Here is a 15794-nt window from a genome sequence, read left to right as displayed (position 1 = left end):
CTTCGGCTTGCTACGGGGTCTGCCGCTGTCCTGGGGCAGAGGGGCGAGTTCTGTCTTGGGAAGGACCGATCAGGTCAGAGCTGGCTTCAGGCCCAGGATCCTGCGTCGGAGCGGACTGGGATAGCAATGTGCCTTAAAAGGAAATATCCATTCTGGGGAAAGGGCAACGGGCTTGAGTGCTGCTGAGGTTTGTGGAGGGCAAGGGAGGAGGAGAGGATGGTCCTGGGGAGGCCAAAAAAAAGGGAGAGAGAGTCAGAAACAGGAGACAAAGTGGAAAGCAGGGCGGGGCACAGGCTCCCAGTGGGGCGGGGCGCAGGGGGCAGGCTCTGAGCGGGGATGGGCACAGAGGGCAGGATCCCAGCGGGGATGGGCACAGAGGGCAGGCTCCCAGCGGGGTGGGGCGCAGGGGACAGGCTCCCAGCGGGGCAAGGCACAGAGGGCAGGCTCCCAGCGGGGTGGGGCACAGGGGACAGGCTCTCAGCGGGGCAGGGCACAGAGGGCAGGCTCCCAGCGGGGCAGGGCACAGAGGGCAGGCTCCCAGCAGGGCGGGTGCAGGGGACAGGCTCCCAGCGGGGTGGGGCGCAGGGGGCAGGCTCCCAGCGGGGCGGGGCGCAGGGGGCAGGCTCCCAGCGGGGTGGGGTGCAGGGGGCAGGCTCCCAGCGGGGTGGGGCGCAGGGGGCAGGCTCTCAGCAGGGCAGTGACGTTGCTCAGCCGCCCAGTGCTGGGAAGCGCCTTGCCTTGTTTCTGTGAATTTACATTCTGGTCAACTGTTGGGAGGTTGTTTCCATTTTGTTTTGGTTTTTTAAGAATTCAGAAATCAATTAGTGTCGGCGCAGTGACTTATGACACACATTCCACAGGCATTTCTGTTCAACTCGGCTTTTATTCACCTTATTAGGAGGCTCCTCACTACAGCGTCTGGCAACCGGCGGAGATGTCAGCCGGCCCTGGGGAGCAGAAGAGATTGCTGGAGATCCAGCCCAGGCGATGGGGCCATGGGACACAATGATAAAGTGCTTTCTCCAGAAGCACCACGTGTGCTGCGCAGGGAACGCGGTGGGGCCAGGGGAACACAGGGATGGGCGCGCCCATCTCCAGAACAGAAAAAGTCAAGGAAGCGAATTTCCCCAGCGACTGGAGCAGCAAGCGCATTGGCATCACCGAGGTGCTGCAGCCGCACTCCGTCATGCCAGCGGGAGCGCTGTGCAAACCAGGCCAGCCCTGCTGCATCACTTCCCGCCAGACCCTCCTGCCCATTTTAGCTTATCTCCATACGGGATATTAATCCCCAGGACAACTGCCCTGGCTTCTGGCTGCCGTTTGTGCACTAGGAAGAGGCACTGCCCCAGCACAGAGAGGCAAGGCCAGTGCTCCTAGCGCTCCTACCCAGCCAGACAGGCCTTTGCTTTGATCTCAATACAAGCGACTTGTTTGGTTTTGGTTTGTTTGTTTTTTACAGAATCTGTAGCTTCAAGTGGGATCATCCTGCCAACACCTGCTCTCTGGGGAAACCAGACTGGAAAGCTGGGATCCCGGAGCAGTTCCACGTGGCCAGACAGTGAGAACGGAGGCGTTGGTGTGTGGTGAAGCAGAGTTTCTCCCGAGGGCCAAGTAGAGCCGATTTCCTATCCATAAGTGATTGTGTCCCGCAGGCAGTCCCAATCCAGGGCTCACTTCAGGAGCAGGCGGATTTTCCTATCGCCAATCAGGAGCCTTCAGGAGCAAAACAGGGAGAGATGAGCATGGGCAGCGTATGTACAGGGCCGGCTCTAGGATTTTTGCTGCTCAAAGCAAAAACAATTTTGCCCCCCCCCCCCGTTCTTTAATTACCCCACCCCCGGCCCCGCCTCAACTCCGCCCCTTCCCCAAATCCCCAGCCCTGCCTCCTCCCCCCAGGCTCTCAAGCCTGGGAGGGAGGGGGAGCAGCGGCGCCCGCGCCGCGGCCACTCGGAGTCTCCCCCTCCCTCCCAGGTTTGAGAGCCTGGGAGGGAGGGCGAGTAGCGGCGCGCGAATCAGCTGTTTCGCGCGCTGTGGCAGCGGCAGCTAGGGTGACCAGATGTCCCGATTTTATAGGGACAGTCCCGATTTTTGGGTCTTTTTCTTATATAGGCTCCAATTACCCCCCACCCCCTGTCCTGATTTTTCACACTTGCTGTCTGGTCACCCTAGCGGCAGCGGAGGTGAGCTCGGGCGGCGGGGGCACATTTTTAGGGGCGGCATTCTGGCGCCGGCCATGCCGCCCCTAAAAATGTGCCGCCCCAAGCACCAGCTTGTTTTGCTGGTGCCTAGAGCCAGCCCTGCGTATGTACCATCCCCACTACAGGAGCGCAGGGCTGTGTACAGGCAAAGAAAACACAACCCCACGTCCCACTCCAAGTCGGCACTACCCCGCGGGAGGGAAAGATAGACAAATGGGTGGGAGGTTGGTAAGGGAAGAGTGATGGCTCCAGAAAGAGCTGGATAACATGCTGTATTCAGGGATGATTTATACCTCTACAATTTTTCTTCCTTCACAGGGACTCTAGGAACATGCAGAGGATTCTAGACGTCCCCTGTTTTCCAGCTGGGCATGCACATTAAACGGCTAAAGGACTGCCATCATTCAGAGAGAGGGGGAAACTCCAAAGCACGGGGGCTGGAAGAGTCCGCAGCGCTTCCGCAGCTGGTTAGGATCTGGCTGAAGCTTTTACTGATGATTCTTTTTGATCAGGGAACTTTGTTCCTGTGCCTCTGGCCTTCTGATTCGTGGAAGCAGATTCCCTCTGGCCAACTTTGCATCACCCAGGGGAGGGATTTCCGCCAATCAAGGCCCAGAAAAACACTCTCACCAACGACTCTGGAAACCTTATTTTTAGTGCGGCATCAGAAGATGAGTGGGGAGGGTTGCAGGAGCTCACACAGCACGTGCTACAGAACTCACCTCCGAGGGGCAGGATGTTGGGAGACAGAGGGCATTGGGAAGGGCCTCTGGATCCACTACCATGTGGATTTGCCAGTCATTCCCCCATAGCTGGGGGTTGGGGAAGCAACCAACTGGCCAGGCTAGCCTAAGGAGCAGTTCCGATCACACCACAGCCAATGACAGAAGTCTGCTCCCGCTCCGACTCCCTGGGAGCCCCTCTGTGCTAAAGCCTCCCATCTGGGCCTGAGAGGGGGGACTGGACTCGCCACTTAGTGAATATCCATGGCCTATTTTACAGACAGACACAAGCAGTACCACACATGGCAATGTGGAGATTAGACCCAGAACCTCTGCATGACAAGGTACACACAGCTTTCCCTCTTCTTACACATTTCATCTCCACTATAGACAGTGTCCCCTCACCTACCTTATCAATGCACCAGCTAGCAGGCTGGCTACCATGGGCCCTACCCAGTAAACCCAGTGATAGTCCCAGTAGTTTGCTACCAGTGCTGGCCCAAAAGCTCTGGCAGGGTTCATGCAAGCCCCAGATATAGCGCCTCTGAAAGAGAAAACAAATGAACAGTCACACAATTCATCCTGCTGAATATACAATGTTCTGCCACGGAACTCCAAGGACAAATTGTTTTCAGAAAGTAACAATCTCTGTAATAATGCCCCACTGATGGCTGACTATTGTAATCAGATCTACTATACAAAATACAATGACCATTGCAAAACTCATCTGAATAACATTGACAGACCTAGGAACATACCTGTATGGACTCCAGCATTAGCTGTTAGCTAGGGAGCACCTATATCTGTAAAAAGCTTTATGTGATGGAAATGAAAGTGTCCGTTTTAAATTTAAATGTTGGGTTTGTTAGCAGCTTGGGTTTTACGCTCTTTACTGTGTGTAGGTCACAATGTGCTGTGGAAGGGGCACTGATACATATCTTCCAGCAATGGATAAACATTTGCACCTAACGTCTGTGCGGTGTTTAAATAAGAGCTTCAAATCCCACTAGAGGGGGCTCTCCCTTAAATAAATAACCTAGTAGCATTCATAATTGTGGGCTCTTGTTATCTGATTCCCGTCACACAAGAAAGTAAACAGCCTGCTTGTTTGAAAAATTGGTGCGCACTGAGGCCAAGCTGGGCAGTTTCTCCTAAAAACAGCCAGAACATACAGTAAAAAATGACTCAAAATGAACCGGCTTCTGTGTCCTTAGGGCTTCCTATTACAAGCATTGCCCGGGGGGGACTTTCTTCTGTATCCGCCCACAACAGCTTATTGAAAAACTTGATCTGGCTTCAAGCATCCAGCATGTTAGACGCCTGCAGACTGGTCTTTTCTGACGCTGTCATCGGGCTCTGTCCATGTGTGGCCAATATTCCTCCCAACATGAATTACAGGCTGGTGAAAACAGCCAGAGTGACTCATAGACATGAAGGCCAGAAGAGACCACTATGATCATCTCCTCCTGGATAGCACAGGCCAGAGAACCTCACCGGGAGAGCATCAGTTAAAGTCCACTGAATATCCATGGAACCTATTCAGCACGCGTGCAACCAGGCAAGCTTCCACCCCCCCTGTGCTTCCCAGCGTTCCCCAGCCCTGCACCTACTCCCGTGTAACAGGGGAATTTCCACCACGGACCATTCACTCCTTGGACTTTCTGCTCAGGCTGCCATCAGGAGACACTAATCACTGTTTATTGTCTGCCATAGAAACTAAATCCAGACCCACCAAGTCATCTCCCCAGGGCAGCCGGGCAGCCATCAGACAGGAATGTCTGGCAGCTCTCATTCCTCCAGAGGTACACGGCTCCACAGAACACACAAAAGGCTGTGCCGGCTCACCCAGCTAGGATGTCAGCGGTGACAGTGAAACCAATGCAGAAAGGTGCCAAAGGGCTGCTGGTTTTTTCATTGATGGCTCCCATGCAGACGGCTAAGACCAGGAACATGGTCATGACAATCTCACCCACAAGGGCGGAGGGGATCTGCCCGTCGTCTGTGATGCTAGTGAAAGCCGCTCCAGTGGCGTTTATGTATCTGTCATTTGCTGTCATAACCTACAAGAGAGAGTCCTGGAATTGGTACAGTTTCAATCTCCACACCATGGCTATTGGTTCCCAGTCAGGACAGTGTAGGTGGATATAACATCAGGGCAGAGAGCAGCTAATCTGATCACTTTCTTTCTGAAAGTCAACCTAAGTCTCTAGTGAATGTAAACTCATTAGCAAAGGCTTTTAGCCTATAGATAATTACAAGTGGATTAGCCACCAGCTACCCTAGCAAAGCTGTAAAGAAATTAACCTCCAGTATCTGCTTAATGGTTTGCAACATAGATGCTATTTATATATCAAGTACGTTGGAGGATGAGAGGGGCGACATAAAATGGGAAAGACCATGGTAAATAGTGGGGTAAGTGCAGATGGCTGTAGCCGAGGGGAGGAATATGCATTCTTCTGTATATAATAAAATAACTATAACCCTGCGGCACTTACTGAGCAACTGCCCCTGAACATTAGTTAATGAAGATTCCCAGCACCCTGTATAACAGGTATGTCCACATTAAAGACAGGCAAACCAAAGCACCGAGCGATGGGGCAGTGACTTGCCCAGTGTCATACACTGAGCCAGCCGAAGAGCTGGGAAAAGCACCGTGGCTCCCACCACTACACGAACCCCATACCCACAAAGGAGGTGCTGCGCATGACCATTTGCGTTCAGATTCCAAGCACAATGTTACTTCTGTAAGTTGAACTAGGATCGGATGCTATAATCTCCCCTGCAGCTGCTGGGTGCTGGCTTCCAGCATGTGCCCAATGGTGCATGACAAACTGTTCTCTGACACAGCGCAAACCGCACTGAGAATCATATCCTGCCTTTGAGGGGCCCGTACCCACTGCTGAGATTCACATGTCTGCATGGAGGGGAGCCCAAGACCCCAGGAAATTAACCCTTTAATCTTCTTAGCAAGGAAGAGTCACCTGATTTCCATACCTTTGCCAGGCCAGCTCCGATCAGCCCCCCACACAGCTGGGAGATCCAGTAAGGGATGAGCAGCATGATGTTCAGCCCGCCAATCAGCCACGCGGCCAAGGAGACAGCTGGGTTAAAATGGCCACCGCTGGAATCAACAGGAGAGAGATGTTAAGTGTCTCAGCTGTGGGACCCCGAGTTCCCCTGAGGAGAAGAATCTGAGCCCAGCTGGAAATGACCCCTTTAAGCTGGAGTCAGACTCAGTTAAACCTTACGCTCTTTCAAACTGACCCGTTACCTAGGCAGCTGCACCCCGGTGAAGGCCTGGGCAGCGATTCCCAATCCTGCTCTGCCTCTGTGGGATTCTGCCCTGCCCTACTCATTCTGGACAGATGATTAAGGGGTAGAAGTCGGGAAAAGTTTCTGAGGCTGTGACAGGGAGCCAGAGAGTGACTGCACCTGAGGGGAGGGAGAGCTCAGTGGTTTGAGCCTTGGCCTGCTAAACCCAGGGGTGTGAGTTCAATCCTTGAGGGGGCCACTTAGGGATCTGGGGCAAAAATCTGTCTGGGGATAGGTCCTGCTTTGAGCAGGGGTTGGACTAAATGACCTCCTGAGGTCCCTCCAACCCTGATATTCTAGGATTACAGGAGCTTAATGATAGGGGCTACTTACAGTGAAACAGTGTGGAGGGACCGTTAACTTGTAGGGCAGGAAAGGGAAATGTTTACAAAGAGTTCCTGGCCTTGCACCTGCAGCTGATGGTGCTATCACCCCCCAGGGGAGCGATCACGGCAACATGCAGCCCATGGATTCCTTTAGCGAGGGGCCGAGGACCCAGGGCATGGAACGAGCATTGCTTTCCCCTGCTGTTTCCCTCAAGGTTCCTCTTTGGTGCTGACAGTTTACGAGTGCCCTTCGCTAAGACTCCTCGTTCTGGCCTGTCCTGGCCTGCACTGTGAGAGCAGAACTTGGCCTGCAGGTTTTCCTTCCCCATATTCACTGTTCTGACCAAGGAGGGATTTGTTCACTGACAAGCTGTGCTGTGTAACTGACCCTGCTTGGGCCATCAGCAGGGCCTGGACTTGGAACATCCAGCATCAAAAGCACACGCCTCCACTACTTGAGGTAAAGCCGATGGTAGGTAGCCGCAGACTCAATAATCTCTGCTGTGGACCAGCCACTTGAGGGGGACAAAGATCCACTCTCTCCTTGCGTGGGTTACAACAAGATAACCCCAATTCCCTTGCGACGTCCTTGTGGAGCCCAGGCCAAATGCACTGCTGGCGTAACGAAGCTAAGCCTGCCCAGGCTAGCCGTGAGCCTGGCTGCCAGGACCCTTACGGAGGGCAATGGGAGTTTAGAGAGGCCCAAGACGCACAGGCAGCTGGGAGAGCTGGGACCAAAAGCAGCTTTCCTCTGCCTGGCTGGGGTATTGGATGTCAAGTCGCAAAGAAAACCCAAAGCCCCAAACGGGACGAATGAAAACAGCAAAAAGCCCTGGAGCAGAAATGGCTGTTAACTGTCATTCTTGCTGGGCTTTTCCTGATATTGCCCACAGAGTGCAGGGCACTTTCCCGACATGTGAGTATATTTGTGTCTCCACAGATGTAAAGATGCACAGAGGGTCCCTGATTACCCTGCAGCCGCGCTGAGCTAGTTACTCACAGGCATTGCTGCAAGGGAAGGGGTTAAATGAGGAGAGGGTAGGGATATTCTTCCTTTGATTCCCAGAGAAATCAGAGCTGGGAAAGACTCTTTGGGTCTCCTTGTCCTTCCTCTCCCCAGCCCATGCAGGAATGTGGCCTACAGATGGTTCCCTCCCTCAGGAGAACGCCCTGCCGGCTAGCCTCTTTCCCTCTTTCTCCCGGCAGCAGCCCCACCAGGGGATGACAAGAGCTCACGAGGCTTCATACATCAGCTAGTGCTGATCCGAATGGTCCTCGTTTTCTCGCCCCGAATCCTTTGCTTCTTCTCTAGAACAATTTCTCTCTTGTGAAAACCAGGAAGGGAGCAAAAGCCGTTTAGCACTGGCCAGTCAGGGGGGTGGTGTACAATGTAACACTCCATGCCTGTCACACGTAGGCGAAGTCTGACTGATACTCAAGGCCGGGGCCCAGAATCCCAGAGCTCTATGGCCCCGATCCTGCAACAGCATCTGCGTGGACAGAGCCCTGCTCTCAAGGCATTGCATGCCCCCAATCCTGTAATGAGGCTAACAGGTTCACATGCCTGGATCCCACATGCAGGATGGGGGCCTCTTGTCTTGTGACAGGGCCTAAATCACTGGTGTCTAGAAGTACCAGTGAGAGGCAAATGCAAATATTTTTTAATGAAAACAGATTACTGGGGGAACGCTCATTAACCAACGAGCTTCATAACCAATAAACCCTGATAATAAATTGCCCTCAAAGCTAATGAGTCAGAGGGTTTGGGAACTGTGATTATTTCTGATGATTCGGCTTTAATTAAAGAGGTAATGGAGTTGCTAGGATTTAATTGACTGAACCAGCAGAGAATTAATTAAGTTTTCAGGTAAATTCCAAAGCTTTATACTGTGGCCATGGGCCAATTCCAGCTGTAATCTTGGTGTGGGGCTGAAAATGTAAATGATAGGGCCCAATCCTGGACCTAATAACATCAATAGTACCTGGCTCTTCTCGAACGCGTCACATCAGTAGAACTCAAAGCACTTTACAAAGGAGGTCTGGATCATTATCCCTATTCTACAGATGGGGAAACTGAGGCACAGAGGGGGGGAAGTGACTGTGGATTTGAAGGGGATTTCAATGCAAACCGTCTCTTCTGTGAGCAAGAGTCAGGCTAGCTGTAACCCCAATCACGTGAGGATTGTGTGAGGCGAATGGGAAAGAACTGTGAGAGAAGTTGTTGCGACCTCGTGTTAGATAAGTATGGAATGTGCACTATAGTCTAAATAGAGGTGAGAAAAAAAAGATATCAGGATGACCTATGTATAAACAAAATCCAGCTGCTGCATTCCAGTTGGGGGGAGGGATAGCTCAGTGGTTTGAGCATTGGCCTGCTAAACCTAGGGTTGTGAGTTCAATCCTTGAGGGGGCCAATTAGGGAGCTGGGGCAAAATCAGTACTTGGTCCTGCTAGTGAAGGCAGGGGGCTGGACTTGATGGCCTTTCAAGGTCCCTTCCAGTTCTAGGAGATAAATTAATGGAGATATCCTATTTATTTATTTATTGTCTGTAACAAAAGGTATAAATGCTTGTTGTAATTGTTTACCTGTGAGACACCTGTTTAGCTCTCTCCCTCCATGCAATTGCTAGAGATAATAAAGTATCTGCCTTGCTGCACCCAAACCTGAGAGTGAGAACTCTGTTTTTCTCCGACATGACTTACCCAAGGTCTCCCAGCAGGCCAGTGGCAGAGGTGGGAATAGAACCCAGAGGCCCTGAGGCCCTGTCCAGTGTTCTGACCACTAGGCGAGCTGCAGGATCTACATTTGCAGTATATGGCCCTGACTCAGGGAAGCCCTTAAACACAAAGTACGCGGTGAAGTCCCATCAACTTTAATGGGATTTAAGCATGTACTTAAAGTTATGCACATGCGTAAGAGCCCCCGGAATCAGGGTCTCTCATCGTAACTGTATGTGTAGGATATAAACACCCAGGAAGGCGAGGAGTTGTTTCAGGTGGTCACAGGGGCACAGTTAAGAGTAGTGGATGAAATTCAGCAGTGCCTAACAGTGGGAAGGGGGGCAAACCTATGGCTAAACGACACACCAGGGGAAATGCTGGAGGGAACAGCCTTACCCTGGCTGAGGAGGATGGGTGGGGTGATCGAACAGAGCTTTCCCGTCTCTACTTCCAATGGTCCAATCAGTGACTTGAACCCTGTCTTTGCAAGAGGTAACAGATGCTTCCAGCTTAGGTAGCACACTCAGGAAATGGAGACCAGCGACCAGCCTAGTACAACCATTTAGCATTCCAGTCGGACCTGTGTATACTCGGGGACCCACCTAGTGTGTCTGTTAGTGGGTTAAAGGATAGTTTATTTAGCCACCCGAGTGCGGAGTGTCCAATCTATTGCTAGTCATGAAACCTGAGCATCATTTATGTTTTTTCATTCTAACACTAGGCGCATTGTCAGCAAAGGCTAACGGGGTCCTTGGGTTTCACTGCTAGCCTACGTATACTCTATGTATACATTAACCAATCCACAGATAACTCTGAATAACAGGCAGTTAATAAAGAGCCATAAAATGTGGATTCCAGCCTATTTTTTATGGAGCATTGATCAAAACAAACTTGTTTTTGCAGCCTCTTGGTTCTGTCTCGAAAACAAACTTCCAACCCCACGTTAGTCGGTTCAGAATGATGCTTTTGCTGAAAAACTTGAATTGAACAACGCCCTCCTCGTTCCAGAGCGGGAAAGCTGCAAACACCCTCTGCTTCGGACAGAAATATCTGCTTTATCGACCATTCGACAGCTGATGAGGTGCTATGGCAAAGTTGGAGATTTCGTGCGTCTCCCTTCCACCGTTTGTGAGTCCTGGCAAAGAGTGACCCGAAAGCAGATCTTGGCAGCTCAGAGCTCCACCTCCAGCTGCTTATTCCTCACCTGAACTGACCATTCATATTTGTGACATCACAATCATCTCCAGCTAAGTGAGAAATCCCATGGGATCAAGGGGCTTTGTTCTATTACAATCAATGGAGTGACACTCGTGAACCCCAGCTGAGGATCTGACCCAATGTCTTTAACTGAGGAATAAGCAGGGAGAGCAGATGAAATTGTAAGCAATAAAAAGTCCAGGTTTGATGCCAATGAGGCGGCGGACGCAGAGGTTAGAGCAAGGAAACAGGAGTCAGAAGACCTGGATTCTATTCCTTCCCACAGCAAGACAGTGGCTCACACTGATGATAAAAAATGGAACCTCCTTCTTCAGCAGATCTGCTCCCTGAGGGCGTCAGAGCCACAGCTGCTGGCTTTACTAACAAACCCAAATTTTTACCCCATCCTTCCCTCTTAGCCTTGCTAAGCCAAAGCAGCCGTGGGAGAGGGAGCTGGATTCTGTTCCGGCTCACGCATCATCAGCAGAATTGCTAAGTCCCAGTGGCAAAAGTTTTACCTTGAGGTGTTGACTTTAATTCCACCCTCACAAGACAAAGACATAATATCCCTCCATTGGTCCAGACGCCTGCTGATCATACGTGAGCCACAGAGGACATGCCTTGATCATCAGAACACAGGCTGTTTGCAGGACTGGCAGTTAATGGGGAGGGGGAGAGACTTTTTCACTTGTAGGCTGGGCAAATTTGATCTGGAGGGGCTGAGAGAGAACAGGTGTGGATCTCCCCAGTGCCTGTTTTAGAGTCACCATTCAGAGGAACAGGAGTACTTGTGGCACCTTAGAGACTAACAAATTTATTAGAGCATATGCATCCGAAGAAGTGGGTTGTAGTCCACGAAAGCTTATGCTCTAATAAATTTGTTAGTCTCTAAGGTGCCACAAGTACTCCTGTTCTTTTTGAGGATACAGACTAACACGGCTGCTACCCTGAAACCATTCAGAGGAGATTTGTATCTTTCTCTCTCTGTGGCTTTGTTCCCAATTTTAATAATGCAATTACAGTATTACAATAATAACTACCTTTGCAAAACTCAGAGAGAAGCACTGGATTAGGAATCATGAGACCTGGCTTTGTCACTGACCACAGGCAAATTGGTCCTCATTCTGCGCCTCAGTTTCCCTTCCCACTCTTTATCCATCTAGGGCCAGGTTTTTAAAGATATTGTGAGTTAAGCACCTAAATATCTTTAAAAGTCTGTCCCATTGTCTATTTGGATCGTAAGGTCTTCAGAGCAAGAGCTCTCTCTCATTATGTGTACGTACAGCCCCTAGCACGATGCAGCTCTGCTCTGATCTCAGCTGGGAACTCTAGACACTACCGTAATACAAACAATAATAAACCTTAACTGCAAGGCACTGTGTAACGTGCAGAGTGTGATTATTAATTATCACTATTACAGTTATATCTACTGATCCAAAACACAAACGAGGCAGGAGAAACACAGAGAATAGGCTCACTCTAGCTAGCTATCACTCAGCAGATCCACATTCACATGCTTTCCTGGGAGGTGTCAGGAAGCCTTTGTGTTTTGGACGCCTGCCCCGTTCTGTGACTGTCCGAGCCCCTCACTGAGCAGTCAGTGCCAAGTAGCCAAGTCCCCAAAATTCTCTCACCTGATGTTTCCCAAAATGGCGATGATGAGCCCAAGAGCCAACCCATGCGCCAGGGCGGGCTGCAGCCTCCCCGTGCCGTCCACGTTCTCAATCACTGACGCGCACCCGATGAAGATGAACAACGCCGACCCCAGGAGCTCGGCCACGCAGGGCTGGGCATAGAGCTCGAACCAGTGAGGCTGTGGCTGTTTGTACTTGCCGTCCATTTCCACCTCCTTTATGGACATGCCACCAAACTCCAGGTCAGACATCAGGGGAGCTGAAATGAAGCGAGCGGAGCTTTGATGGCATCCACTGCCAGCCTGGGCACTGCCAGACAGCAGAGTAGACTCACCACAGAATTGACACCTCACATTAGTACATGCAATTCAGAACAATCCAGATACAAACACTATTGCTTAACTCCTTCGGGGACAGCATGCGCCGAAAGCAGGGAGCACTCTTCCAATTACCCCTTAAGTGCCTCAAGTGGGCTAGGCACTTCACACAGCATATAAGAGATACGGGCTGTTATGATCAGGTGCCAACAGGGGACCTTCTGGTGCCAAACCACTGAAAAGGGTTTGGAAGGCAGAAATTCTGTGTGGATTTTTTAAATGCCTTGGTTACACTGAGGTACTTACTTTCTGAGTGCTCTGTTCTTCTGGGAGCTGCAGAGCCCTCTTGACGCCAGCAGGACCTCAGCGAGCAATGATCGCACTGCACCTAGAGGAATGGCTTATCTGTCTCATGGAAATATTGGAATGCTCCCTACTTGACCTGTACGGAGACACAGCGTATGGGAGGCTTTAAAAAAATATTGGAATGGATTTACATTGTTAAAAAAATGCAATAAAATCCGAGGCAGGTACTCCAGCCCACAGGAGTCTGAAAGCTATTTATCTTAATGGTTCTATGGTTCAAGGATTTGTTAAGGATTTCTGCCAAGTCGGGGACTATGGTTCCTTCCCCCGTGTGAAGTGCAGAGTACAATCCGCGTCAGTGCCAGTTGGAGGGACAATGGGCCTGACGCTCTGAGTGCCTTTTGCTGGGTTTTGTTCTCAGAGCGTAATGTGCCATTTGCACACCTGGTCTCGCTCCCTTTCCAAGAACAGGTGCGTGTGTGCGAGTGTGGGGGGCTTATTTGTCTGTAAAAGAGCAAGCAAGCAGAATAGTTATGACTGCAGCAGGCTCCGGGGAGAAGGAAAATAGCCTCCTCGTCCACAAACAGTCCAGCCTTGCGTTCTTTCCTCAGACAAAGCTCCCCGGCGGGTCTCTGGTGGAAGTTCTCCTTGAGCAAGTAGTTCCCAGCTGAACCTGGACTGAACTGGAAAGAAAGGAGCTGTGTCACTAGCAAGGGTGGACTGAGACCCTGACTCATCTCACGGGCGGCTCACGGCTCTCCTTCATGACTTATGTGAAATTGAGCCAAACGAGACCATGCGAAGCTGGAGGCCAGGGGCGGTCGGGTGACACCAAGTTAAGATGGGGACAGGCTTGACCAAAGCACCCAAGGCACAAACCTTGGCTTGGGAGCTGTTCCACAGTGAGGGGGAGAGAAGTCCTCGAGCACTGCCCAGCACATCAGCTTTGGGGGGAGTTTGCACGTTAGGGGCATCATTCTTCGTTACGAGGGGCCGCACACAGCGTTGCTGCTATAGGTTCACCCCATTGCACACCCCAAGGGCCCCCTGCTTCCGCACCCCACCAGTTCCCAGGTGCCGCCTTCCTCTATTTCAGGGACTGTCTGCAACACCCTCCCTCTCCCTCATGCCAGAGTCTGTGTGTCCCCCTTTCTCTCCTCCCCCGATGCCAGGGACTGTGCCCCCCCATTATCCCTTCCCCCCATACCAGAGAAACCCATTCTCCCCACCGTCCCATGGGCTCTATGTGCCCCTCCATGCCCTCCTTCCCCCCATAACTTGAATCCCTCTCCACCCCGCACCAAGGTCTCTGTGTACCTCTCCTTTCTTCCCCTGGATTGGAGGGGGATGGGCAGATGGCTGGTGCCCCCTCTCTCCTGCTCACCATAGGGGCAGGCTGTGGGGAGGCAGTGGGCTGGGGGGGAAGGAATGAGACCTCCATCTCTCTCCTCTCCCTCTAGCTCCCCTTGCTGGCTGAGCATCTGCCCCACAGCTGTTAGATGGCAGGGGCTCCCTGTGCCCCCATTCGCCCTTTCGGTTTTCCAATATTCCCCCCAATCAACAGTGCTCTGACCTCTGGGGTCGATCATTCCTTGGAAGTTGGGAACTGATTGTCTGCAGCGTTCAAAAGTTATTGTGTTAGACAGACAGACACACGTGTGGGGGTTTGCAAGCTCGGCCAATTCTGGTCGTACCTAGAGGGGCCAACCAAGAGCAGAGCCCCGATGCGGTTGGTGCTGTCCGCCCACACAGTGTGACAGGCCCCATTTTGAAGGGCTTACAGTCTAAGCAGACAAGACAGACAGAGTTTGAGAGCGAGGGAGTGCTGCTAGCCCCATTCGACAGATGGGATCAGCGAGGCAAAGAGAGAGTAAGTGACATGGCCAGGATCACACTGGCAGTCTGTGGCAGAGCCAGAAATGGATCCCGATCTCCTGAGCCCCAGCCCAGTGCTTACCCCAACCCGATCCTCCTCCTCTTTGACCAACCTTCCCCTTTTTTTGCGACCATCATTTAAAACTCTTTCTCAGCCCCTGTCCAGCAGGAGCAAAGGGAAGTCCACACTGCTGGGGGGTTAGACTCAAGCGCATTCCCAGGCACGAGGGCTTGAGCACTCTCAGCTCCGTGGACGCGCTGTCGTCCCTGTGATGCTGGAGATCACACCAAGGCCGGGAGGGAACCGGACCCAGCCCTGCCTTCCCTCTCCTCCCTGGCAGACAAATACGCTGAAGGGAGTGTGAGCGGCTACTTGGGCTTTCAGGCGAAGCGTCGTGCAGCTGGGAAGAGCTTTTGGTATAAGCAGCGCTCAGTCCCGCTCTCATTTGGCTGCTGCCAGCTGAATTCCTGCAGGCGGGCAGGGAGCACCAGCGTCCCCAGTGAAACCGAGAGAATAAATCACCACTCCAGGTCGCAGCACGAGAGCAAGATCAAAGTGAAAACCAGATGGTGTGTTTGCCATGTTCCTTGGTTCGGAGAGACCCCAAGTAACAAGTTACTTATTACTGCACTCCTGCTCCCGGCCAAAGGGAGCGGAACAGCCTGGCTGCAGGCCCCCGAGCAGCAGAAAAGCTGTTGCTGTAACTCACTGAGCCATTAGCCCTTCCGCCTCCTGAGACGTTTTTCAAGAGAAAAATAGTAAAGCGCATAAACATGCTCTGCTGCCGTTACGCTGGCTGTTGCTGCCCGCCACAGAGGCAGCTGCATTTTGTGGCGAGTGAAACGAAGCCAGCATGCGTGGTTTCTAATCCTTTCTTGTGGAGGGGTGTGGGAGGGGGTTCTGTAAAAAGCTGGAGAGCAGCTCTCTCTCCCCAGAGCCATGCAGGCCAAGCAGTAGCAGCAAGGGCTTTCTCCAGCCCAGCACTGCCCCACCAACAGGCCTCCATGCCGATCTGAAGGGAGCTAGCGATGAGACCGAAGTTTGGTCTCCATGGACTGTTAGCTCCTTGGCTAGCTGTGGGGCCCATGGAACCTGGCCAGTTAGTACCACTGGGGTGGGTTGTGGGGATGGGAAGCAGGCACATCTTCACTAGGAGCTGGCCACCAAGCTAGTGGGGAATTCTGT

General features: G+C 52.1%; 1 protein-coding gene across 1 annotated transcript; it reads right to left on the bottom strand.

Annotated features, from left to right (window-relative positions):
• Nucleotides 1-863: 863 nt before the first annotated feature.
• Nucleotides 864-12951, bottom strand: AQP8 (aquaporin 8). The gene is made up of 6 exons (XM_054043135.1): nucleotides 12734-12951; nucleotides 12111-12369; nucleotides 5915-6041; nucleotides 4766-4980; nucleotides 3330-3464; nucleotides 864-1713 (listed from the first exon to the last, which is right to left on the bottom strand). The coding sequence occupies exons 2-6, from the start codon at nucleotides 12359-12361 to the stop codon at nucleotides 1671-1673; spliced, it is 771 nt and encodes a 256-aa protein (XP_053899110.1). The 5' UTR covers nucleotides 12362-12369; nucleotides 12734-12951; the 3' UTR covers nucleotides 864-1670.
• Between the last annotated feature and the right edge of the window lie 2843 nt (nucleotides 12952-15794).

Source organism: Malaclemys terrapin, chromosome 10 (genome assembly GCF_027887155.1).
Source record: "Malaclemys terrapin pileata isolate rMalTer1 chromosome 10, rMalTer1.hap1, whole genome shotgun sequence".
Classification (NCBI taxonomy): domain Eukaryota; kingdom Metazoa; phylum Chordata; order Testudines; family Emydidae; genus Malaclemys; species Malaclemys terrapin.
The sequence above is the reverse complement of the archived record's forward strand: the minus strand, read 5'-3'. Positions and strand labels throughout refer to the sequence as shown.

Coding starts and splice junctions, on each gene's coding strand:
- AQP8 (XM_054043135.1), bottom strand. CDS start 12,361: ATGTCTGACCTGGAGTTTGGTGGCATGTCCATAAAGGAGGTGGAAATG. Junction 6,042..12,110: donor GCCATTTTGGGAAACATCAG/GTGAGAGAATTT, acceptor TGTTGATTCCAG/CGGTGGCCATTTTAACCCAG. Junction 1,714..3,329: donor CTAGCTGGTGCATTGATAAG/GTAGGTGAGGGG, acceptor TTGCTCCTGAAG/GCTCCTGATTGGCGATAGGA.